At 32.3% G+C, this 27047-nt stretch overlaps 1 protein-coding gene across 4 annotated transcripts in view; it reads right to left on the bottom strand.

The window, feature by feature from the left end:
- Nucleotides 1-27047, bottom strand: part of Hasp (Hig-anchoring scaffold protein) — an 818047-nt gene that overhangs the window by 135680 nt on the left and 655320 nt on the right. For all 4 annotated transcript variants that reach the window (XM_085816685.1, XM_085816688.1, XM_085816687.1 and 1 more), the window contains 4 exons: nucleotides 22504-22640; nucleotides 12691-12864; nucleotides 9342-9546; nucleotides 4181-4314 (listed from right to left, as the gene is read on the bottom strand). In XM_085816685.1, coding sequence (XP_085672811.1) covers nucleotides 4181-4314; nucleotides 9342-9546; nucleotides 12691-12864; nucleotides 22504-22640 — 650 coding nt within the window. The remainder of the gene's footprint in view (nucleotides 1-4180; nucleotides 4315-9341; nucleotides 9547-12690; nucleotides 12865-22503; nucleotides 22641-27047) is intronic.

Below are 27047 nucleotides of genomic sequence, written 5' to 3'. Positions count from 1 at the left end.
TACAAGATTTTAATTGAAATATTTCTACAAAAATAGTTTTAAAATAGTAATAATAATAAAAATACTGGTTATAGTGATAAAAATGTCAGCATCTTCTTCGACAGTTAAAAGTGAGAAAATTAGATGCCTTGAGTTTTTTAATGATGTTGATTTTTGCAATGGAACCAATAATTTCTAAAAGCGGTAAAGCATAATTCTTACTTCACTAGTTTTCTGGAATTTTAACATATTCTGTCACGTGATCACTTATACCTTGAAGAGAGTGCAATGGAATGATCATTTTTATTGTTAATAATACTTTATCAATTAATACTTTTGCTTATCACTAGTGGATTTTCTCATTTGAGGTTTATCTGGAATCGCATGTTAATTCTGTTGCCGATAGTAAGGGATATTTACTTCTTTTTTTACACTGTTTGCATAAGATTAATTAGTTAATTGCCATTTTAAAAATTCAATCCAATTAACTGTCTATTTTTTCACAAGAAAAAATCCATCACGACATTAAATATAAATAACTCTTTCCTTCATCATATAAAATATTTCCTATACTAAAATTCGTAATATATTTTCACTGTTTCTTGTCGCTCTTTCAATTATTTGATTAAGCCATTTGATTTTAAAATCATTTATCGTTTCTCGTCTTTTTACAAAGTTTTTCCATGGTTTATATATAAATATATGAACATACAGTATAATGCGTAAACACAAATATTGTTAGATACACTTGCGAACAATGTCCCACGTGATATTCTGTTTTTAACAATGCGCAGTTTAGGAGACAGCGAGCGTGCCAGCCATTGCCTGCAGTTGTATGCGCAGCACGGTTGCGCGTATTAAATACCTACGAATACATAACGAACATTATGATTTATTTTAAAAGTAATGTAAAATTTAATTATTACTGTTACTATCATTTTGATTAGTGACATGTTTGTATGAGCGTCTATTAATTTTCTATGTGCTCTAAAGTTCTGAAAGGCGTGCACGCGTAAACGTACATACCTTAGATGCTTAGAGGGAACCCTGCTTGCTCGTTATTTAAACTGATCTGAATTACATTGTATGGAGTAAACAAAACAGAATTAGAAAAGATTCAATGTAAGAAATAATGTATTAATTAAAATAAACCTTACAAGATTAAATAAAGTATTTCTTAATTTCTGAAAGTTGGGAAATTAAAATTAATCATTCTTACTGCTTAGCATATGAATGGTAAAAATGATGATGACAATAACACCATAAATGAAGTAGTGTTTAGACCTGGAGATGAGTAATAGTGAAATAAATCTGAAAACGTCCTGGCACAACAGGCATTGCCTTTGTTTGCGAGTGAAGGCGTGATTCATCAGTATAAGCGTTAACTACGCAGTTTCAGATTATCAAAAACATATATTTTCTGATGCAAAAATTAAAAATATTTTAAAAGACATAAGATACTTAGATTTTAATTGAGGATGAAATTTTATTCCAAGCTAACTGTCCCAGATAGATTTTTTTATCCTTATCTGACTACAAATGGACTTGATTAGAAAATATACCATTTCGGATGCATTTAAGATTTTTTTCTTCCATAATTTTTATCTAAACTTTTTCTAACGTTTCTTCCTAGTTTTCGTGTTTTGTATTCGCAAACTAAGCCCACCATGCTAGTCGCTCTTCAACAATGCACAGTTTACTTGTTTTTTTGCGAAACTTTCAGTTTCTGTAACAATTATTTGTATGTAATTTTATTATCTTTTTACGTAAATTCAAAATTTTCTGTTGAATTAATTCCTCCGATATTTTATAAGCAACAGCATAAGTTGAACAGAGGGCTTTCCTTATTTGTTTAGTCAAGTTTAGGGACTGATTTTAGGATACTTCTGTTTTTTATTATCTCTTTTTTATGCATTTTCAATACTTGCAGCAATATGTCAGAATACTTTTAGCATATTTTTTGCAGGTTAAATAGAAAGCATTTCCGCTGAATTCCCATTATTCTGTGAAAAGTGTTCCTAAAATTACTAATTTCTCTCTCACTCGCATGATAACGTCTTCAACATATTTTATTTTCATAAAAGTTGCATCAAAGTATTTAACTTTTTTAAAAACACATTGGCACCAAATACTTCTTTCTTTTTAGCAAAATATCTTTGAATTTTGCATTCGTTTTTGTAGATTGAAGATTAAGAGTGAATATTTGATAATCACATTTTTCTACATTAATCTCCATTTCATTCCCGCCGTTTCAGTCAAAAATATTTGAGCTGAGCTATTTATTATTTTAGCAATTCATTTTTTTTAGTGGGGATTCATGTTCAAATAGCCAAATCATCTGCTTGTTTTCTGCATCTGATATTTTATGCTTCATCATTTTGGGGAGATCGTTTTCATAGTTATGAAATAGTGTAATTTTCACTTGTCTTTCCCTCAGCATTTCAAGTGCCGTATAAAAGAAATATTGTTGCGTGCGTAGGGCTTCGTAATAAATTGAATGCACAAGTGCGATGAAAAGTGAATAAAATGTATTCTTATCACAAGAAATGAAACAAAATGCAGAAATTTCCTCAGAGATATTCGTACAATATCGCAATATCTCACAGTAGTTGTATTTTAAACTACTAAAACTTTGAATAGAACTCAATTTAAAACACTGAGAAAGCTAATCCGATCTCACCGCGAATTCGCTACAGTCAATAACAGCAGTAAGTAAACAACTAAATTGAGATGTTTTCCTCCAGCTTTTATAAGCTTTTTAATCAGCACGAGAACATTCTGGTTTATTCTCGATTTTTCTGGATAGCAAAAGAGTACAATTACGAGATATCTATTTATCAAAATGTTAAATGCGCGTGCTCCTGTATTTTAATTTTTCCGGCACAGCTTTCTCTTCAGATGAACATCGTGCTGCATTGCACGGGAATATAAAACAATTTCAATTACAAATTCAACTAAAAATAGCTAAATAAATACATAAAACGTAAAAATATTTTCCGAAAATTTTCTTACGTATAACTAGGCATAATATGAGAAAATGTAGGAATGGATTGGATTATTCAGTTATGGCAAAGCACACAAGGGCTATCTGCCTAAAGGGAGGGATGCCTTTCGTGGAGGACTTTCCAAGGGAAACCGGCTCGTATACACGTTACACATGGGCAAAACCACGAAAGCGCCCATGCAGCCAGCCGTTCGCGGGATTCGAACCTCGGACCGAACTACCAGTGTTCAGCGCCTTTACCGCTCGGCCGCTGCTGAGCTCCTGAGGAAATATAGAGATGTAATTAATTAGAACATTGCATACGAAGTCTATCAACGTGGAACATACGCTGTAAACTGATTAGCGGTCTTTTTGAAGCAGGAGACGTGAAAAATGTGCAGTACCCTCTCCGGGACTCAAACCCTGGGACTCTCGAATAAACCACGAAGTCATGCAGAAAGGACGGAGAAAATACTTTATAACGTATGTTAACAACTTTCCAGAGTAAACCGGTAGGCATTATATGTTGAGAAACTAAGAAAATACCCGTAGATTTAAAATGGCTTACGCAGTTCCTTAGTCAAAAAAGTATCCGCTCGAGAAAAACTAAAAAAATACCTGCACAGGAAAAATGGCTAAAGCAGTTCCTGGGTAAAAATAAATTATATATAAATTGCACCTATCTTTTTTCATTTTCCCACCCCCATTCCGTCATTCCGTAAATTCCATTTACTTTTTCTCTTGAAAAAGGCGTCTGCTCACTGCGTTTATTTAAAGAACAATAAGGAATGAACTTCGAAATAGCTAAGTAGAATGGGGACAACTCTTTCTACCTGCATAAAACACTATTTAGGAACATAAAAAAGGAATATGAAAGAGGAAAACTGTTAGGGAATATGAAAAGGTTGAAAATAATCAAATAGTTTATATCTTGGAAATCATTTTCAAAACTGAAATTATTTGCAATACAAATAGTAATCCATATGAAGACAAAATAATAAAGAAAATAATTTATTAATCCATTTAAATGAGAATCTCACACTTTGAAATGAGAGAATGACTCAGTTCAAAATCGGGAGGTTCATCTCTGTTACGTCTGTACTAATAATGGAGCTTTCGAATAGAAAACCATCTGAAGGCTATAAAATAGGAGATTTTCTTGATAAATTTATCTGAATGTATAGTTGATTTAACATGAAAAGTAATTTGTACACTCACCCTTAATTATCCTCTCTTTGCTTCGCGCACCCTTGCCTCTCCTTTTCCTCTTCCCTCCACGTCTTCTACGCCTCATGAAAAGTTCCCTTCTTCTCCTGTGGGTGGCGAGGTCAGGGTGCGATTCGGATACACATCTGAATAGAAACGAAAGTAAAGATTTAAAACATACTCGAACGACATTATTAAATTTCATTTCTGCCAAAGAATTTCGATAAGTTTATTTTCTGAACAATAAATGTTGCAAACAAATTAAAATAACAGTGCAGATTTTTTTTTCAAATAAAATGCATATATATTTAATATAGTTACTCATTTTAAAGAGAAAAGGTCAATATCGAACTTGTAAGTGTCTGCATAAACTATTTTGATACGTACGAATTATTTAATTATCTGTGAATTTCAATGCTGAGTGAAAAAAGTCAAAAACATGTCACTAATTTAATATGAATGACGACGAAAGGTATAATTAAAAATTCGAATCTTTCAATACAATGGGAAGAATTTTATGGATATGAAAACTTCTACATATTCTAATTCAATGATTGATGATTTTTTTACTTAGTAATCTTGCTAGATAAAAAATTACTTTAGGCAATGAGGATGGTTTATAAGATTTTCTTTAAAGTATGTTTAGTACTTTTTATTATTATATTTTAAGCATTTCCTAGTTCAATAACGTAATAAACGTTTAAAAATTCTGCAATTCAAGATCTATGAATTCTGCATGGATTTATGTTAGTTTGCTTGTTTGAATACGACAAGGGTTATGACAACTAACTGCCTAAAAGGTCGGACATCTTCTGGGATAACTAGAAATTGGGCTTGCACTCACGTTACACATGGAAACAAGTCACAAAAAGTGTCTATCCATCCACCGGATGCGAGCTCGAATTCATATATAAATAGGCTTATTAAAGAACAAAGAATGATTTATTAATGAAATATAACTTGTGTTAAATTTACGCACTTATATAACTTATAAGAAATAAGGTTAAAGACTAAACTATTTCAGTTTATATTAATGAAGATATGTCATTTAAAAGAATAGTGGAAATATTTTTCCCTATACGGATAGTGTCAGTAGCTCCTCGAGTTTTTAAAGCAGTGGGCATTATGCATCATTCTCAAGAATCTTTGACTCTTGAATTCTTATATCCTTGTAATTGCTGCTAAAAAGCAGAAAATCTTTTATGCTGAAATACTTTCAGAAAGCTTCTGCGTTCATATTGCTATAATGTGATATTATCTTTTTCACCAGTGCGCTGTCATTAATCCAAGGACTCCCATCCTAAATGGAATAACAGGGGTTTCAATAAAGAGGGAGTGTGTCCTTGAGAGAGACGTTATATTCTGTAATTGTGGGAGTGAATATACTTTTATATTATACGTTATTAGTAAATAAATAAGTCACCATCTATCACCAAAGAAATCAAAATTGAAGTTTCCGTTATTCCAAATTAATCTGTCTGTAGACAGAGAGAAAGTAAGGGTTGCAATTATAATTAATTAATTAATAATAATAAACGGAATTATTGTTTTGAATATGAAAAAACTTAAAGATATAACTTTCACCAACTCAGAAAAATCTGTGGAGGATTTAGCTGGATCCGTATAGGGAGATACGTTATAGAACATATAATTCTCAGACTGTCAATATTATGCATGAAACTCATTGTTTGGTTCCTTTCTCCATGCATATCATCCACGATTTTTGAAACAAAACCTTAAAGTCCATTTGTAAAACATGTAATATGCACTGGGAAGGAATGCTGTAAATTTCTTAAATTTTGTTGTTGTTGTATTGTCCATATTACATGGAACAATGGCTGCCAGAGCCTACCCCGAAGAAAGGTTGGATTTCTATTTTAAACCCCTAATTTCGAGGTAGAACACCCAGGGGGATTCGGAGGTCTCCCACTCCTCTTCCCTTCCACCAATCCAAACGAGAGGACTTTCGGGTCGCCGCATATTTAGAGTGCCGCCATGCCGCACCGACACTATACATTTACAAGCATCCATGTCTTCTCCGGGATTCCAACCCGGGCCTTTCGGTACCGTAGTAGGCTCCATTAATCACTATACCGTCTGGGCTACATTTCTTAAGAAATAATATCTGGAATAAAATTTTAAGGATAGAACTGTGCATTTTATAAACAGGAGGAATAAATTTAATCAAATATTTATGTAATATACGTGCAAGGTTGCAACTAATGGAAGGAAATAAAATAATATAAAACAATATGTGCATGAGAAGTTTCAGATGATTGATATCAAGTAATTAATTCCTGGTCAAAATTTGAATTAGTTGAAGATTAATAGTTGAATTAGAAGACAAACTGATAAAGGTTTCCGAAGCTCAGTAGTGCAGGATCTACGTCCGATAGAACCTGAGATAAATAATCATTATTACTATCAGAGACAACCTTCACTGACAGCGAGGGTGTCGCCATCTTACTTAAGTGCAGTTTATCTATCGAAAGTTTAATTTTGTATGCTAAAGTATAACTCTTTCACTATAAACGCAGCTTTACAAGACAAATAAATTAATATTGCACTTAATTGCCTGAAGCAGTAAGGCGATATATTAGGGTCGGTGAGCTGTTGACTTTTAGGTAGCTTATAAAGAAAGTTCCAAAATAAACACAAAATCCTTGGATGGAAAAAATAAAATAACTTCCTTATTTGACAACGGTCTGCAGTAAAAAATCAGAGTTTAACATAAAACTGCTCTTGTCAAACAATTAGACTATTCATCATATCCTAAAATGAGCTGTAACTCTGTAGAGTCATTAGGTATTTTTGATGAAGGAGAAATGACAAATGTGCAATGTCCTAGCAGGGATGCGAAGTCAGGTCCTTTCGATTAAGCTTCGTGTGCTTCCACTTACACTAGGAAGGCACGTGGAAAGGGAGGAGAAAATATCTTACGCACTTACCCTTTTAAAGGAGACTGGTATCGAGGGTATCAAATCATCAAGTCCTGGTGGTGATGAATTATCATCCACTACCTTCTTTATTTCGAGCGAGCGACACGTGTAGTTATCAGATTTTTTTTAATTGGAGGAGAAGTGAAAATTGTTCACTGGCCTCACCGTGATTCGATCTCTGGATCTTCCGATTATGAGTCGTACGTGCTTCCTGTTACACCACGAAGGCATGCAGAAAGGAGGGAGAAAGTACTTTGTAACTCTTCCCCATTTAATTATTTAAATAAGAGCACCTGTATCATTAACAACTATTTGTTACCAAAGTTGTTATTAACCAACTAGAATTTTCCCCTTTCCCACTGCATGCTCACAATCAGCGCCATTTCATTAATTTACAACCAGGTTGTAAAAGTCAAATACTCAGAGTATTCCAAATTAATTTTAGTTGTATTTAAGCTGAATTTTAAATACAAGTGTCCACCTTTTCAATACCTTAACTAAGTTGAACAATTTGCATAAGCTCTTGTATGAGATGATATTGTTTTCTGTCAGGTTAGACATCAATGAAAACAAGATTATTGTAGATTGGAATCAGGTTAGAAATATACGATAAAACATTGCAATACTTTGCGGAATCATTAGGATTTTGAAGCAGAAGATGGGAAAAATGTGCAATGCCCTCGCCAGGAATTGAACCTGGAACTCTTGAATACGCGCTGAGTGTGCTACCGTTAGACCATGAAGGCGTGTTGGAAGAAGGGAGAAAATACTTTATAATGTCATTAAAGAATAAAAATAATTGGCACATTTCTTTTATGTTCTATTTTACTTTGTCCATACTAATTCTCCCCGGGGGTTGACTCAGGCGAACGGGAAGTACTGGTTAGGATCTGTACATACGCAGTCTCAACCACGGGGGCATAACAACACACTTCACAGAAAGCCTGAGGGCTCTCGGGACAGAGTAAGGCTCGGCAGGGACCGTACTTGTACTGCCTTGTCTGCCCTTGCTCTGTGGGGTCGCAACATTGCGAATTAATCAAGGGCGGAGAGGCACTTAATTCCGATAGGCGCCTATTAGGTCGCATTAGCCCGAAGTTGTCCCGTTCCATCAGCGTTTTCCATAGTAATAACGAAGAAGAACGAACGATGAACTATTACGAAGAAGAAGAACGAAGGAACAAGTTTCAAACGTATTTAACTAAAGACAAATTATGACATTTTCTAAGGAATTACTTAGAAAGATACACTACATGAAGGACTATAAAGAACTACTATAAGATATTTTTTTAATTCATATAATTTTACAAATTTTATAAGAAAGACATTAACAACAATTACATGCCTAATATAACAGCTAATTCTTGGCACTATATTCAAGAACAAATTAGGACTTCCCTAAAATTAGGAAGTAGATTATGATAGATATGTTTATAGACTTTAAGAAAAGTATTTATTTCACACCATTTTTGTTGCCACTATAAGTTTTGTTCAAAATTTGTATTATTAAAAGTATTAGGATTTACACCTTTACTATGTATATATCTATTATGTTTTATTTATTATGTATTCATCCATTATGATTATTAGTACCTCTTTTATATGCTGAAAATTCTATATTCAAGTTTATGTTAAACATAGATAGAAATTTGATATTAGTGTATAATTTGAAACTGATGTAAAATTTGAATCCTGTAAAGAATATGTTAAAAATAGCCATCTTATGGCAATGTAAAAAAATGTGTTAAAAACAAAATCCCAGTGGCCACTTTTAGATACAGCTGGTCATAAACGCCATGCACCAGGCGCTGGGTCTCGGGGCCAGGTATTAGATGACTGTGTAGCCTCACATTAACAACTCGGGGGTTTTTGCTCTAGACAGTGGCGGACGTGGTACTAAACAAATTAACCGTTATGGTGCCCACGTCCTCCGTTACCTGTTATTTGTCAATACTAATGGTTTTTTGTTGACTGTACAAACAGCTTTATAATTTGGATTTAAAGCAGGCGTTTTACATTTAGATAGGTTTTACAAGTAAAATTGCTGAACAAATCTAAGAAACATTTAGGGTAATGTTTTTTCAAAAGCCAGATCCATCACTAGTTCTCTCTCTGACGATTACATACGGAAAAATATTAGATACTGATAAGCAATATTTTAGGATAGATTAATTCAAAAACTGCTTAAAATTTGAAAGTTTCGATTTAATAAATAAGCCATGGGTAGTGCTTACCTTGGCATTTCTTTTGGACTCCACTGGCCGTCTATACAGGTAGCAAAAGGTGGGCCATCTTCGAGTGTGTAGTGATGGTGGCAGTCATATATTATCTGTTGGTTGTGGCCGATTCTTGTCACATAAGGTATGTAAATGTGCGTAGACGTGTACCCCACTGTCAAAATTCGACCGTGCTTCAGTACACCAGGATAAGGACAAGAAACTAAATAAAATAAAACATCACGAGTTAAAGGATGTGTATTATAAGTTTCTTCAAAATGTATAAATTACAGAGCTAAAGACGAAAATGGCTAAATACAGGCAAGAAGGAAAACCTTTTCAATCTGAATCATTTAGGTAAGTATTTCTTTTGCAAAGGAAGATCTATTCAGTTCTATTCAGATTTTTACATTAGAGAAGAGGGAAGCTGTAATTTTTCTCTTCAATTAGCTAACTTTTGGGAACTGGGCTAGTGCTTTGAAGCTTTTAGTTAGTCGAATCAGAGAATTTCCAGACTCTAAATGGTTTTTAAACTTGAGAGAACATATTAACAGTAAGACTTCTAATAAGTTGTTTTGAGCAAAAGTTTGAGCATCAAAGTGTATGCGTAATAATCCAATTAAGAGCATTTTAATGCTGAAAATTGTAATAAACTTTTACAAAATGTTAAATTAATGTATAAGAATTTTTGACAATATTTCTAAAGTAGAATTGAAATTCTTAGTCATTCGGAAATCTAGTAGTTCAATTTAATGTAACGTGTACGAATGAACATCTAAGATCACTTGCAAGACCAGGAAAAAAATTTTATTGGTCGAAATAAAACAAACACTTTTCATCAACAATTATCTAGTCATTTTCGAAAGCATTAAAATAAATTTTCTAATAGCATGTATAACGTTTTACAAGCTTACTGCATTTTCGATAACGAACTTTCTAGCTTTACAATTGTAAGACAAATGGTCACATGGATATAAAGCAGTAAACAGGAACTTTTTTTCCTCTCTTTCAATTATTTAAATATAATATTTAACCAAACCTGGCCTCCAGATTACCAAACTGATACACAACTCAACTACATTACAAGAGCCATATCAGAAGAATGCCTTTGACGTTTTGCATCACAACCTTAAGTATAAACTGGAGTTGACATCTAGTTAACAAATCCAAGTTGTTAATAGACTTTCATCCAAAACGTTTAGTTTGAATAGAATTGCAGTGACGTTAGGAATTAAGAATATGCCTGAAAATTTCATTGTACACTCTGTGGGAATTGAACCGTGTCTTCAAATTATCGGAATGATATGCTAATGTAGTACACAAGCCTGCCTTTAATTTCTTAGTCATTCACAGTTTCAAATTATCATTCCTTGGCATTATCATAAATGATGAAACTGAAATAATAAAGCTCTAAATATTTATGATAAAACATTCTTTGAAAAGTTATTCTATTTGATGGTTTTCAAAAATCATCTTAAATGCCAGGAAATGAAATCTGATATAGAAAGCAAAGATCTGAAACATGCAGAAGTAGTGAGTTAATATAATTACCATCATTTAAATCAGGGCTGACCAATCCGAACAGCGAGCTATTTTTCTCTCAACGGAAAACGTTCCAATCTACTTTTGTTGGTATGCATGATGACAGTGAAAATTATGATGCAGCCACTATTTTCTCAATCAATTGATAGCATACATATACATTCAATTACAAAAATGTTTTAAATTACATGAGCAGTTCAGATTTATTTTGCTTAATTCAGAGTGGATGAAATCATTGAACTCTGCTTAGGCGATAATTGAGGGAATGAGCATTTCTGTAATTGTACAGAATAATTGTTTTCACATTCGTGACAATTTCATAAAATGTATCCTTCTTCCCTCAAAATACATGAGGCTGTTGATAGCTTTACGAATGACTATAGTATTTAAAGCATGCACAATAAGATACTGATCTGATTACGGTATATATAGCGGGTAGTTGCACATGCTTTTGCTTTTTAAAATTTGTTTTTATTGTAGGAATCACATAAAAGTGCTGCTGTACGATCTCTAGGTTCTCTCCAGAATATCGCTGCGACGAAAGGATCAACGTTTCCTTTCAAATTACGCATTCATCTGGCGCAGCCATATAAATTTCTGAGACCGCAGAGATATTTTGTATAAGCTTATATAAGTTTTCGTAATCTACATTCAAAGCGATGTTCACAATCCTCATTCTTTACATCAAAAACAGAGGCCGCAACAAAGAATGTAAAGATTTATTTTAGAATGAAAAATCAATGAAATATACAGGATTCGAAACAATAAAATATTAATTCATTTTAAAAACTGATTCAGAGCATTCAGAAAATGTAATCTCAAAGTAAATATTGTCTCTCTTATCTTTCTTGTAATGACTGAGAACCGACTGTTACAAGATTCAAATTTCAATTTACTGTGGAAAAACGTATGTGCTACTTAGCCAGAAAGACTTTGATGCATGCGTTTTCTTTTCGCTTCTGTTGGTGTGCTTGATGAAAAGTGAAATAAACGAAAACTTCATTTGTATAGTTTATATGAAAAAGATTAACTGTTCATTTACATTTTCTGATCTTGATAATATTAATTTTGTTATAATTAGTTACTTTTCTTCTTTTACGTTGAAGCATTCTAAAAATCTTCTAAAACCGTCTACTGGAAGATATCCGGAAATTTATGCATTACTTAAAGGACAATATTAATTTTCTTTCCCTTTTGTTCCATACGCTTTGGAATCAGTTTTATACATGCAAAGGGAAACGAATCATATAACAGCAGAAAATTCAACAATATCATTTAAAGAATAAAGGAAGTATTTATTATTTCTAGCTTTAGAAATAATAACTGGTGAACTGAAATAATATCCAATTTGTTAGTGACGGTTAGAGATCGCTGTAAATTCGATTTCCATGTTATAAAATAATTATGTATACTCAATCACATTCACGAAAATAGACAATTCATTTCAAACGCAGTGAAATTGTCTGTAAAAATAAGAGCCAGGTTTTACCCGAAGATAAAGTTATATAAGCTCAGTCACCATATGATTCAAAGAACATTTCACAGATCTCTGTTTTCTGTCGATACATGATATTAATCATGAAACGTATATATGTGTTCTTTGCAATCCTTTTTAAAATCCAACCGAATGCACAAATGTTTTTATAATTTAACGATATACTAAACTTTTATTAGGAATTTTACACCAATGAAAGAGATCTGATCATTAGCCTGAAAAGATGGTTATAGAAATGAAGAAGAAAGTTTACTCCTAACATGAGAATAAATTAAATTCACCAATAAAAATATATAGATGAAGCATGAAATAAAAGTATCTGCTACTTACTATCTCTACAGACAGGTGTTGGAGTCGTCCATTGCCCATCATAACATTCAGTGACATTGGATCCAATTAGCTGGTAACCCTTTTTGCAAATGAAGAAAACTTTCACGCCATGGTCAGTTCCAGATGCTACAACCAGGCCGTGTTTTGGCTTTTCAGGTAACTGATGGCAATTGGCTATACATGACGATCAGAAGCAAAAACAAAAAAGAAAATAAACGATGCTACCAGAAACAGTCGATTTATTTCAATGTAGAAATTACATCCAACTACATATTTATAAATAATCATTTAATGACAAATGATGTAGCAAGCAAATGAAGATAAATTTCGTTTTGGGCTTAACGTTTCACACTATATAAAATACAGTTTAACTTGTGTGAAAGAGGCATTCACGTCTTTTGGCATCTCTGTGAACCAGATATACGTTTGCCTACGTTCTCTAAAGTTTTGAGCTGTGTTTGCCTATTGCATACTTAAAACTTACTTTTTTAATCTGAAAATCTCAATACTCGGAAGTGGGTTTCGTTAACTCTCATGTAATAATAATAATAATAACATTGGCTGTAATCAGAATTAACAGCAGATGGTAGCACTATATTTTCTTAAAACTACCTTTATCTTTAAAAATAATAAACGGGTAATTATCCCGAATGCTATTTCGAATACACAGCAACATAACCTCATCCTATACTTCAAAAGATCATTTCTAATTTTTTGTAAGAGTACATTTAATATATGCTGCATTATTGATTATCATCATTATTGTAATTATTATGTAACTTTACAACGAGCATTGAGCTTTGAAATCGTAATAGTAGTATCATTCAGAAGTAAACAAAAACTTTGAATTTATAAGGAAATGCATTAGTAAACATTACTACAAAGTATTAATAGTAGTAGTGGTTCAGTATTAGGCAAAAGGTTAATTATTAAATGTGCAGATGATCGCACAAAATCATTTATAAAGCTTATCTCTTCAATTGTATATGTACGGTGTAGAAAATGTTTTATCTCAAGTATTAAAGAATAATGAATATTTTACTGATTGGTAATTCTTTTATATAAGTGTTGCGAATGTGCTGAAATTAGTGCGTTGAAATTAGTGCTGAAACTGTCCTTATAAAACTCTCTATCTTATTAGGATGAACTTTATAATTAGAAACCTATTTTTGAGATTTTAAAAATGTAAAACTGCAGCCCCCATTTTTGAACATTCTTTATACTGATTTATATATTTGTATTGTTATTTTTCATATGCTTGTTCTTATTTCCTCTATCTATATTAAACACTTAAAGTAAAATTATCAAACACACGTTTCCGTTAAAAAAAGTAAAATCTCTGCGACATCGAAATTCAGATAATTGTTCGTTGATGTAAAGTTTTTGAAAGTACCTTAAATTTTATAAGTATGTTTGAATTGTTTTGTAACAATTTTTGTTTGAGCATTTCGTTTTCTCTTTTGTTTTCTTTCTATCGTACAGTAGCCTAGAATTTTATGAATCGTTTGGCGGACTAATGCTTCTTTCGAGCAGCTGATCGAAGCCCATAATTTATTACTGCAACGCTTCAATTTTTCGATGTCAAAAACATCTTCTGAAAGTGTTGCAAACTGATTTCCTTTTTGTGATCTTTCTCTTCGCAGTAAATGTATCATTGTCGATTTGCTGATATGTATGCTGATCAGAATACCTCAGTCTATATAGCTATCTATATTTAAAGTACATTGATTATTTGTTGTTGATCGATGTTAACGAGATCTCTATCATTCATTTCTTGAGATATGTGTTCAACTATACTAATACATTTGCTAAATCCTCTTCACAGGAGTCTGATTTATATCCAATAACATTTATCCATTGGGTACTGTAACTAAATATTGGTTAAAACGAACAAAATCAGCAGTACGATGTGGTAAAAACTTTTCTTATGACGTTGAATGGGCAGCGTTAAGTGAAATCCATGTGATAAATAATAAACTACAATCAATATACCTTGTTAATTCGAAAAACACACACAAAAAAAGCATAAACAAAAAAATTAAAACAAAAAAACTTTTAAACAAAAAATTTCACATTTATCATCTAGAATTTTGAAATTATTTAAATGTCCAAGAAATTCGGTATGATAGCACCGTACGTAATTACGTCAAGGCAGGAAAACAGTAGGAATGAATCAGAACACATAGAGTTTGATTCATTTATCACTTTACTGAATAAACGTTAGTTAAAAGTTGCACGAAAAATTGATCATTTATTAACTTTTAAGAACAATGATTCCTGCCCGAATCAGATATATACGACTTAACGACGTTGCAGATATGATAAGAGTGCTTTTATTTGATGATTGGACAGTTCTTAAACACGAAGTAAGTGACGAGTAGTTAGTTATCCACCATTCCGAAAACTTATTTGGTATTCTATACTCAGTATCATGCTTTTAGTTATTACTTTGATTGGCTACAAGAGGCTAATTGAGTTATTATGGAGAAAACCTCGAGAATTACGTATTCAGGGTGATGTAGTTTCATAGAGGATTTAAAGATGTCCTTTATGAAATGGTCATATTTGAATTACGCAAGACAAAAATATAAGAAATCTGAAGCAGCTAGCTTGTTACAGCATCAGAAATTAAATTTAGAGACTTCATTAACAAGATTTCTCAGGTTTAATCAGATTAATCAGGCGGTTTCTAGAGGACTTTGGGAGACATTTTTGCTAATGTGCATGTACAAATTCGAGTTGAAGGGGAGAAAATTAGCTATATTATAATTCAAAAATTATTGAAACGTTCATGTTAAATTTTGCTAGTTAGAAGATAGTTGCAATATTAGGCATGAAATATATACTTGCTATAGTGTGCAAATTAATTGGGACAGAGATATATTTTGGATAATTATGTTCGTACCTTCATATACAGTGATACTAGTAAAATTAATAGGACGTATGCCCTACTTTAGCATAAATGACCTCTATAATGCGATTAGGCATTGGTTCTACTAATGTTGTACATATAAGTTTTTTTTCTTTATCATGGAACCACACATTTATAGCATTCTGAATTACGTGCGCTTTTGTCGTATAGTCCATTTTGCTACAGATGATCTTTAAGAAAAGTGCTACAAATTTACAATCGGATTTATGTTTAATGAATTTCCAGACTAGTTTAGCACAATAATTTTATTTTCTAACATGAACCTTCTGGCAGATTTTGGATTGCATCATATAGCCAAGTCACGTCGACATGTGCCTCCAAAGTGTTTCAAGTAAGTACAAACCAAGGAAAGTACAAACCTACGTCTTAAAACTGCCGCATAATTTAATGAATTGATCATTCTAAGAATATGAAATGGACTTATGGTGCCATCTGTCATAAAGAAACCCCAAAATGAGGGTATTTTAGTTTTCTAAGCCACTTTCTAAGATAAACAAGAATCTTATATAACATGTATAATACAGCAATAGATTTACCTAGCGTACCATTTTCGGAACACCACATAACTATAAAATAGCTTGAGAGATTAATGTTTGGTCTTTAACTCTCCGAGAGTTACGATTTCTTCCCTGAAATTCCAAAGTTCCTTAAAAATGCCATGAATAAGTGGTATTTTCTTAATTTTAACTAAAAAATGAATCTCACATTTTGTACCTTGATTACTTTTCTTCCAATATGCATCCAAACCGAAATCAAATACATTAAAAGCTAGCAGAAATTTTCATTTAAATCCTTGTATTTTTATATTTTTTAGCTAATATATATTAATTTCATGCATATTTTCCAAAAATTTAAACCTCCGGCATAAATGTGTTAATTAGATTTCTGGCTAATCTTCTTTTCGTTCCACATTAGTCCTTCATTTCTGTAGAAAATGAAGCAGCTTCATTGTCTCCTCGGAATTCGAGAAATGCTCGATTTTTCAACACCATCCACCAATGCTTCTTACAGGCATGGATGTGGACAGCTAAACTTGATAATCTTTGCTCCCTTTCGAGGCCCTATATTCGTTTTTAGTACACTAAAATGAACGAATGCAAAACATATTTAAAAAGTATGCAAAAGTAACTTCTTTTCCTCGTAGAAACAAGTTTGACGTTGGTGCAATAGTCCTAATTTATAGTCTAAACAAGTTCTGACTAGTCGAAAGTAGATATCTAAACGACGTTAAGGTATATAAAACTGCTTTGAGGGACTTTCTGACACCAGTTGACAATCTAATTAAATTTCTATGAAAAAAATTAACTTCGTTCCAATTGACTTGCACACTATAGTATCTATCCAAAAGAGAAATAATATTTTTTTTTCCGAATAAAAGATTTACATGTTTGCATTAAGAAATCAGTTTGTACCATGATAATCTTATCGAAAATATCAAAGGTAACAATCCTTTTTTTAAAATTGAATTTGAGACTCTTAATTTTTCCACTGTTTATTTGTAGATTGTTTTTGAACTTTTATTCATGCATTTTTAAAAAAGGGCAAAAAGTATTTACTTCAGATAAAATAATAAGTTTAATTTCAGAATTTACAGGACATTTAAAATTGGTTTCATATTCATAAATGTATGCATGTAGCAAGCATAATAAATGAATTACGAATGCGTTTCTACATTTGAATAAATGTAATTTCACTGAAAAGTAAAACTAGGGGACTGTGGCTGAACTATAACATTTACTTAAAATTTAATCATGTCTGTTATTTGTTTAATTCTCGAAGTATGTTATTCCTTGATATTTTTAAAACTTTTTATATTTAGCCTGGTATTTCTATTGTGCGTTTATGTATCGTTTTTTGACAAATACTTTGTTACAAACGGTAGTGTGACAGCTGTCGTTTTATCACCTTATTAAAACCCATCGTCCTTTGTTTAAAATTTTAAATAAATTACAGGTTGAAAAATTGAGTCCTTTGAATTTCTGTAAAGCTTTCATTGGCATGAAGAAATTTTCCTGGAAAATACTTCCGACTCTTTTTTTTTTTGTTTAAAGCAGGAGAATTTAGAAATTTAAATGAATATCTCTACTCGAGCGGGAAAAAAAGAGGGAAATTTTTAATTCGCCATTTTATAAAAGCAGATAATTTCTTCTAGCTTTGAGAAAATTAAGAATGACGATCAGTAAACTAACTAATGCTATTAAATATATTATAATCAAATAATTTATTGTTACTTCAAAATTGTATACAATTTTTCATTTTATAATTGATTACAATGCATCTCCTCTTAAAATTTTGTAACTAAATGAAAAGTCTGAGCCGCCATTTAAACAAATGACAATAGTTTTCCTGATTCGTTTTCTTAAAGTATTTCATATTAAAAATGTGATGTAAACCGAACTTCTCACCCATTCAGTCCATAAAATCAATAGTAAAAGATTTTAGCATAATTGACAAAAAACAATCCACATAAAAATTAGAATATTCTTTTATTTTTATTTTATGGGTTGCATTTTAAATTTTTATCAAAGCTATATCTTAAGAAGTAAAATAAAAAGAACTTCTAAAATCGAAATAAAAATTCATAATAACAAATTATATTTTTATTATTAGATGTATATATTTTCTTGTATAAGTTCTTGTTACGTTTCTTCCATTTTAATTTTTTCACTTCTAAATATTACTAAAATGTCTGAAATAAGAGCCATATAAGCGAAAAGTTTTTATTTATGTGAACATAGAAATTAACCTTTGGGTTTGTATTTTTATATATTGGAGTAAATATTCATCTTCGAAGAAACGATAGTAATGTTTGCATGCAAAGCAATAACTACCATGGACAGCCACATGGCCAGTCAACAAGAGCTATGTGGACTGGTGACAGCGACAAATTTGTGGACTGACCAGTGCATGATGAACCAATTGGCATAAACTCACCGCAGTGAAGAGAGATGCCTTTGAACGACTCTTTAGGTTCAAAGGATTGCATTTTAAATGCAAAAATAAGAAAATACCTGAAATGTATACGTGGGGAATTTGGACATTTATTGAGGGCAAAGTATACAAAGATATCCTCTATCCAATTTAGAGAATGTAGCATTCGGACGTGAAGACAAGTGGCACTCCTCGTTTCATGGCGGTCGGTTAAGTGTAATATATATTTCTAAGATTACCAGACACAGTGCTCCCCGATATAAACGTTTTAAAGAAAGAAAAGCATTTTATAACTGATGGCGTCATATAATACAGTGAAATATTGTAATATAATGAATTTATCTAAATATAATTGTAATTCTCTCAAATCCATAGAGAATATGCATATTGTTAACTAAAACTAGACGAACCAGATCATTAGTACTTTCTTTTGTTAGGATTCAATGTTCCGCTTAGAGATAGTATTTTAAGATCTATCCCAAAGCAGTCAGTTGTGACTTTATTTGCAATTACTCCTTTAGGTCTTATTATATAATAAGACCTAAAGGAGTTATTGCAAATAAAGGACCATTTATAGACTTTGGTCCAATTAAAATCTTGATCTAACGTTGGTTCAATGTATAAGATCGCTGAATACTGTTAATTCGATCACTGAGGAATGATATGGTTGCATGGATTTTTGGAATTTCTCTATGTGTTTGAACAGTAGGCGATTTCCCTTAGCTAGTCAAAAAGGTATCGCTGCTTAGACAGACAATTCGTGTATGCTATCCCACAGTTTATTAATAAATTTATGTAAACAATTAACCGACTTCTTGGGTGTCGAATAAGATCGAATTCGTTCGCAAGTATACCAAGTTCCATTATAAATTCCGTGTATACGAGCCAGTTTCCCTTAGAAAGTCCTTCCCGAAGGCATCCCTCTCCTTAGGCAGATAGCCCTAGTGTGCTTTGCCATAATTAAATAAACCAAACCAAACCAAACCAAAACATTATAAATTCAAACACAAATACAAATTAAAACTATTTTGCTGTACAAATGGAAACGACTGCAAGAATCTGCAGAAATGTCAGGCCAAGCCTCTGCAGTAGTGTAACAAACGTAACATGACACGAAAAATGTAATGTCTCGAAGATAAACTTCCTTAACATCAAAAGCAGATGTTGAAAAATTCTGATAATAAATGGAGATATGTAAAATAGAAATAATTAGGTATTATTTATATAAGCAAATTGTAAATAATAATTTATGGCTATGAATAGGCATGAAAGCATAGCTTTGTTGAAGGTATCTTGATTAAATAATTGTTTTGCAGATGTAAACTGATTTACATTTAGTAAGGCACGAGGAAAACCATTTAATATATACTCAATAAAACTAACTTGCGTTCTTCTTTGATAAAATAACATTCACATAGGGATAGAATTTGGCATATTTCCATAATGATTTGGTATATGAAATTACGAAAAAGCCTCGAGGGCTATTTTGACTAAGTGGAGGGAAGCCTTCGTGGAAGACTTTCTAAGAAAAACGTGTTCGTATACACGTTACACATGGGGAAAACCACGAAAACGCTCATGAAGCTAGACCTTTCATGAGATTCGAACCTCGGGCCGAACTGCCAGTGTTCAGTGCCTTTACCGCTCAGCTGCTGGTGGGCCTATTTTTGCATAAACTCAATGTAATGTCTGTCAAAGGATTATAAGTATGGGGAACTTGGACGAAATTGCATATTATTCTTAATCTTTCCGGCAGCATCCGGATGCTGTCGGAAACAGGGCATGGTGTCTTACTCCTTCTGAAATTATCAACCCTACATTTTATTCTCAAAGTGAGCAGTTTTCTTAATCTTAAGTAAAGAGCTACTACTTATTACAATCTGTGATTCCTTAACATGTGCTAAACGTAATAGAAACGATTCTCAACGTCTGAAAGGTGTATTTGAATGCATGCACATCAGGAACAGAAAGTAATCCATAGGTATGAAACCTGGAAAACAACAAGAAAGCCTGAAATACCTAACAAAAATTTAAAGATCATCCCTTAGTATTCAGTTTTAGTATTAAGATTAGTGTTCTAAGAGCAGTGGAACCACGAGATACGAGTTTAATTCGTTCCAGCACTGAGCTCGTACAGCAAATTTCTCGTATCTAGAAACAAACTTTCCCATTGAAAATAATGGAAATCTAGTTAATCCGTTTCTCACCCCCAAAAATAGCAACATAAAAATCAATTTTTCTAATAAATAACATAACCGTAGTTTACATTTATGATAGCTTACGACGTCGACCTTAACTGCTTCTCGTTAATCCACACCAACAACAACTTTTCAACAGCTTCTAGAAGTTAGCTTCTAGTAACGGTGCTTGGAAGAGTAAGGGTAACTCTTTTGTCTACGTCAAGTTTCTTAATTTCTTCCTTCTGCTCATCGACGATCTGCAGAATAGTGCAGATAGTCGATGTCGAAAGGCCATAAGTCTTCGCCAATTCCGCCACTTTTACACCACGCTTATGTTTATCTATGATTTCTTTCTTAATTTCAACCGCCATGGCTTCCTTATTTTTATTTGCAGCACTATCTGAGGCCACAATCTTTTTGAGAGGCATCGTGAAATATTTATTTTGACGTTAAATGTAATAAACAATTAACTCACAAGCGCGCAAACACATAGATCAAAGAATACTAGTGATCTGTCGAGGGGATTCTTCGAGTCAAGCCGGATCGGGAAATGGCGCCACGCATACAAACAGCTTGGCTCATTGCTCGTTACTCGAGGCTTGCTCGTATTTAGAGACAAATGTTTCTCTCATACCTTTGTCGTATCTCGAATTACTCGTATATAGAGGTGCTCGGATCTCGAGGTTCCACTGTATATACATTTGGGAATAAAATGATAAAGAAATAGTTCTTAAATTCATTAAGAGTAGAAAGTGTCAAGTTGTGGATGTTGAGGTTAAGTTTTACTAACGAAATATTATTTAAATTTAATGCTTTCTTTTCTCTCCGAGGTTTGCTCATATCTTACTTCAAATCAGAATTTGTGTAGATTTATGTAGAAGGACAAGCAGTTTGACTATAAAAGTTAGGATTTTCGTGCAAGACTGTGAGAGTTTGGCCTCGCCCGCTGCTTTGTCGAGCGCCCACCAGGGGCTGAACACTGGTAGTTCGGTTCAGGGTTCGAATACCGGCGAATGGGCTAACTGTATAGGAGTTTCCGTGGTTCCCCATGTGTAACGTCCATAGGAGCCAGCCAGAAAGTCCTCCACCAAAGCATCCCTCTCCTCAGGGAGATAGCCCTAGAGCCTTAATTAAATCTTTACCGTAATTAAATAAACCAAACCAAATCAACGACTGCTTCGTCGATTCTAAATAATCCGACTGTAGATTAAGGTTAGATACTCTTTTGGTAAGTGTATGTTTGAAATTCTAGAGCCATCTAGGCAAGCTTGTAGTCTCAAATCAAATTAGGTAAAATTATTGAATTTACATCCATTTTAAAAGGAAGCTTTGTGTTAAAATCAGGCCCTAGTTGGATGGTAATTTATATTTGTATAGTTTAATTTTATTCGTCACAAGAGGTGAAGTAAAATAAACTTAAAGTGTTTTAATTCTGTGTCTGTTTGCTCGATGGTTAGATATTCTGGTAGTGAGAATTCACCTGACAGGATATATGCAACACCTTATTGCTATCGTATTGACTATTGAAAGTACTCGGAACCCGCAGCCGGTGTTACATAATTTACCCGATATCTTAATGACCAGAATTCTCATTACAAATTGTGCTTTTCTATATTCTAAATCAGTAAAAGCGTATTTTAAGGTTTTTTATGGTAACTAAGGAATATTTCAAAGAAAGGCTGTTTAAATGATTTGAAGTAAGATATCGTATGAGTTAAGTTCATTTATATCTATATTTGTTTCAAGATATAAAACAATTTGACTATTTACCGTTTATTAAAATTTCTTTGCTTTGCTCTTCTTTGTTTTCAACGTCTCTTATATCTAAACGTCTCATACGCCATCTGAATAGTTCTCTCCGTCTTCTTCTCTGGGTGGTGAGGACAGGGTGTGATCCGCGCACGCATCTGGAAAAAATTTTAAAAAGATAAAAAAATTAAGATTTAAAAAATTTAAGAAAATTTAAAAATATGACAACTTATGAGAATTGGAAATGATTTATCAGTTTTTTTCTTTTCACTTTTTTTTTTCTTTTTATGTTTTATGCTATAAAATATAAAGTGTCGCCTGGTCGATCAAATATAATAAATTTAACGTGATTGAATTCCCTTCAAGTTTATATTTAGAATGAAGGTTTAAAGCCAGGAAATGCAAATTTTATTATTAAAAATAACTTATAATTGAGATAGAAAATTATATTCAATTGAAAATAAACTAGAAACATACAAATACAAAAAGTTAAAAGGTAACGATAACTTTTTAAAAAAAGTAATGTAATTTAGCATTGGGAAAAACTAAGATTTGAAAGAAGTCGGTGAAATTTTTAATATGCTTTAATATTAAATGCATAGCAGAACCTTCTGCAGAGGCCATTGGGTGTTTCTGCTCTTTTCCTTCAACAACATAGTTTTATCACTCTACCGAAATCTTAAATTTTGATTAGTTTGTATTGTCTTTCTTGCTGCCAAGAAAGACCGGATTATTGCGTTGTCTAAACGCATCCAGAATTCTTTCCATCAATATCAACATAGTTTTAATTCTTCTTTTATCGCTTTTTTAATACATTATTAAAGTTATCTGAAAAAATCCAAATAGGTTTGATATTATCGGCTTAAAATATTGAATATCTTGATTTAACTTCCATACGTTTACACTTAAAGCCTACTAATTTTAATAAATGATTATGATTCAGAATTAGTTACACCTCCATTGAAAAAATATCGTAATTTTTCTAATAAATTAATATCAAAATTATTATTTACCAATCTTCATCATTTCAAATATTTAATCCTACGTATACAAGCATTGCTTAGTTATTTCTAGCCTACATGCAATGTAGCCTTCTAAGCCCTCTTAGGTCATTTTCTGCCTGCCTGCTTGTCAGATTTTCCCGCTCACTCGTTAGGAGTGGATGCCTTCCTGTCTTTGCGAAAGCGCGAAGACTGGGAACTACGTCAGCTTCTTGTCTGGAGCGTCTCTTAGGCATTCTACTTCCGGAAGTCACAAATTTCATTGCGATCTGCCGGATGTGTTTGTGACTTGCACCTCCTGTTTACTCTCTTGCATTTCCCCAAAATGCAAACCGTCAAATGGTTGAAATTTAACTCGCTTTCAGGGAAGCATAACGCGAGTTTCGATGAATGATCTTGATAGCTGCAATGGATAATGTCTGCACAAAGGCAGTCTGTGAGACTGATATTCATATTAGTATAGGAATTATAAAATCCACTTGTTACATGAATTTAATAACGAAGTTTGTATGCAAAGTTTGGAAAATTTGTTGAATTAACGTTAAACAGCATATCCTTCTGTTTAAAGCTTTGCACAAGTTGTAGCTCAGTAAGCATTATTTCGAATCATTTAAGAAAAATTATAACCCTCCTCAAAAAAAAAGAAAAAAAATATTTTTTTAATTATTTAAAAATTAAAGAATTATTGTATTTAAGTAAGTTTTTGAAAGCAATGTAACCGAATGCTTTAATTTATAAATCCAGAAAGCTTAGCTATACATGATTTAAAAAACATATAGTCATTTTAAGAACTTTTTTTTCTTTTGGATGTTTTCACCCAAACACTTTTGAACGCGTTTGCAAGCACAATTCAACATGGCACCAGTTAAACTGCAGTGAAATAAATAATAATTATACACATTATAACTTTTCCTATACCATTTGATATTGAAAATATTAAAAACGTGTCAAATCAGGAATATTAAGTCTTTAATGCTATAACATATATTGTTTTGTATTGCGGATTACTGTTCTGGATTTTAACGCATGCATAATGAGTTATCGATGCATAATTAGTTAACGCATGCATATCGAAGTTTAGAGCGATAATTATATATTCCTTATAATTATAGTTCTAGGTACTGATGGAACTTGTGAATACGTAAATATGTGATAGCTAAAATTCATTTATCATATTTATTTAATTTACTTAGGCATGATATATACGTATTTTCATCCTTTATTATTAAAAAAGGTATTAAAAAAGGTGGCCACAAGCTAAAAATGATTAAAAATTTAAAAAATTAAACAAAAATTTATATATAATTTAAAAAAATTGTTCCAGTGTAAAAACACGAAGTGAGAAATAACAGCGTTTTGGTAAACACATAGTAAAGACATTAGGTTATTTCGAAACAGAAGTAATTGAAAAATGAATAACGCCTTCGATGAGACTCGAACCACGGGCTCTGGAACACGTGCCGAGCGTGCTGACCACTACACTACGAAGGCATGCTAAGAAGGCGGGAGAAATATCTTATAACATAATTTAAATTTTCATATGGACAGCGAAAATTCGAATTAGTAAAATATTTATTATGATTTAATAATTTAATTGCAAAATTCTTTACATTTATATGTATATATTTGTTAATTAATCTTTTCAGAGGAAAAATTAAAGTCGAGTTCTTACAAGTGGCGTTTCACCTAATATGGAAATATTATTTAAAATAAATAAATAAAGCAACGAAACTTTGTTTTAAATTTTTTCGTTAAATCTGGGAGAAAGATAGTCAGATTTGAACACTGATTATGCGCTGAAAAGGGATTAAATTAGTCACGTCGTTGTTTTATATACCTATCTATTACCTTTGTGAATTTTATGCGAAAAGAATAAAACATTTTGCATTTAATTTAAAAAAGCGTAGTTTACTAACTGAAAGTTTTGATTTACAGAGACCATATAAAACACTGAATTTTATATTTACGAAAATATTCTATCCCAGCCATCCGAGGGACAAAAACGTATTGCCCTTTATTAGGACTAGCTACTGCTTATTTATATATTTTTTCTTTTCCTACAGTTGCAATGAGTTTACTTACTTTGTCATCCCAAGATTTCATACTTGGAAACATGCATATTGAAATCTGGCATTATATTTATTTATTTATTTTACTCTGGTTAGAGAAACGTGTTTATTGGCTCAAGAATTTCACATCTCGGAAACTCTCATAAATTGTTTTTATATCTTCGGCCATAAGATCTCAAAATTACTTTTCCAAACCGAGCTCAATTTTTGAGGAATTCATTTCCTAATGAAAATTGGAAAAACACATGGAATAAGAAAAAATGGGAAAAAGACAAGAGGCAAGGAATTATTTATTTTATACTACTTAAATTTTTTTTCAGATAGCAGGTTACTTTTCCAGCAAAAAAAGGCGCAATTTTAATGGAACACCACTATAATTCGTTGGGCGGAATTAAAGTAAACTTCATTAAAACCATTTTTAAAATAAGGTCCATAATACATTTTTATTTTATAATGCATATTAAAATACTTAGGACGTGAAATGAAGTTTTAAATAAGAAGTAGCATCTTCTGAGTTCATTTGATGCGTTTTTAATTACGAATCGCAACGATTTCACGCTATTATAATGAACATTCAGCATATTTCTCAGGCGTAAAGAGATAGTTCTATATTATACAAGCGAAAGAGCAAGGATTGATAATATCATTCATTTCTAATGTTAAAACCTTATACATTGTTATTTTAAAAGCTCTTTGCTTCTAAACGCTGTTTTGAGAATTCATATTACGTCCTTGCGCAGATTGGTGAAAAGACTTTCATGTTTTTCTGAGAATGCTTATTACGGACGACAGGTGATGGAAGACATAGACATCAGGATTATACCAGAAGCTAACCAATACAATCCTTATATCCACCACTTTCCAGATATGACGACTGCTTGGCATTAAAGAACCATCGGAGGAATTCTACAGTTGAATTGAGATCCAGCTGCAGATTCTTGGATCTGCAGTTGTCTATCCTGGTTTTTAGCTGGTGTAATGTCAGTCTATCTTCAGCGGTCAATTCTGTGCAACACTTTTGGTAATGAGACGGTTAGATGACCGATTTGTTTAGCTCACTCCCGACCATTAGTTAAGTGTCTAACCATTTAGGAAAATTATTTAGTTATGGGAAAACAGTGCTTGAAAGAAATTTGCAAGTTAAATGCAAGATTTCAGCGTAATCGCTTCCTTTGATTTTCTTTTGGCCGACCAGACGGAAAGTGGTTAGTGACACACTTTACCGAACCGAAGGGCGTAGGTTCGAATCTCAAGAGAATTTACCATTTTCGACTATCTGTTGTTGACGTTCATCTTCAGCTGGCCAAATATTCATTACAAAACTTTTCATGCAAAATTTACCCTCAATCGTAGTCTGTACTTGAACCATTTATGTAAATCTTGAGTTTTACCTATTCTACATCAGGTACTCCAACTTCTTCAGCATCATCCAGGGACATAATAGGAGTCAAGAGATTTCTGAAATGCAAGTTAGAAGTCTGGAGTTGAGGATTAC

Source organism: Stegodyphus dumicola, chromosome 5 (assembly GCF_044657685.1).
Source record: "Stegodyphus dumicola isolate Sdum_Otavi_A_Nest chromosome 5, ASM4465768v1".
Classification (NCBI taxonomy): Eukaryota; Metazoa; Arthropoda; class Arachnida; order Araneae; family Eresidae; genus Stegodyphus; species Stegodyphus dumicola.
Note: the sequence above shows the minus strand (reverse complement) of the source record. Positions and strands in the feature narration are given on the sequence as shown.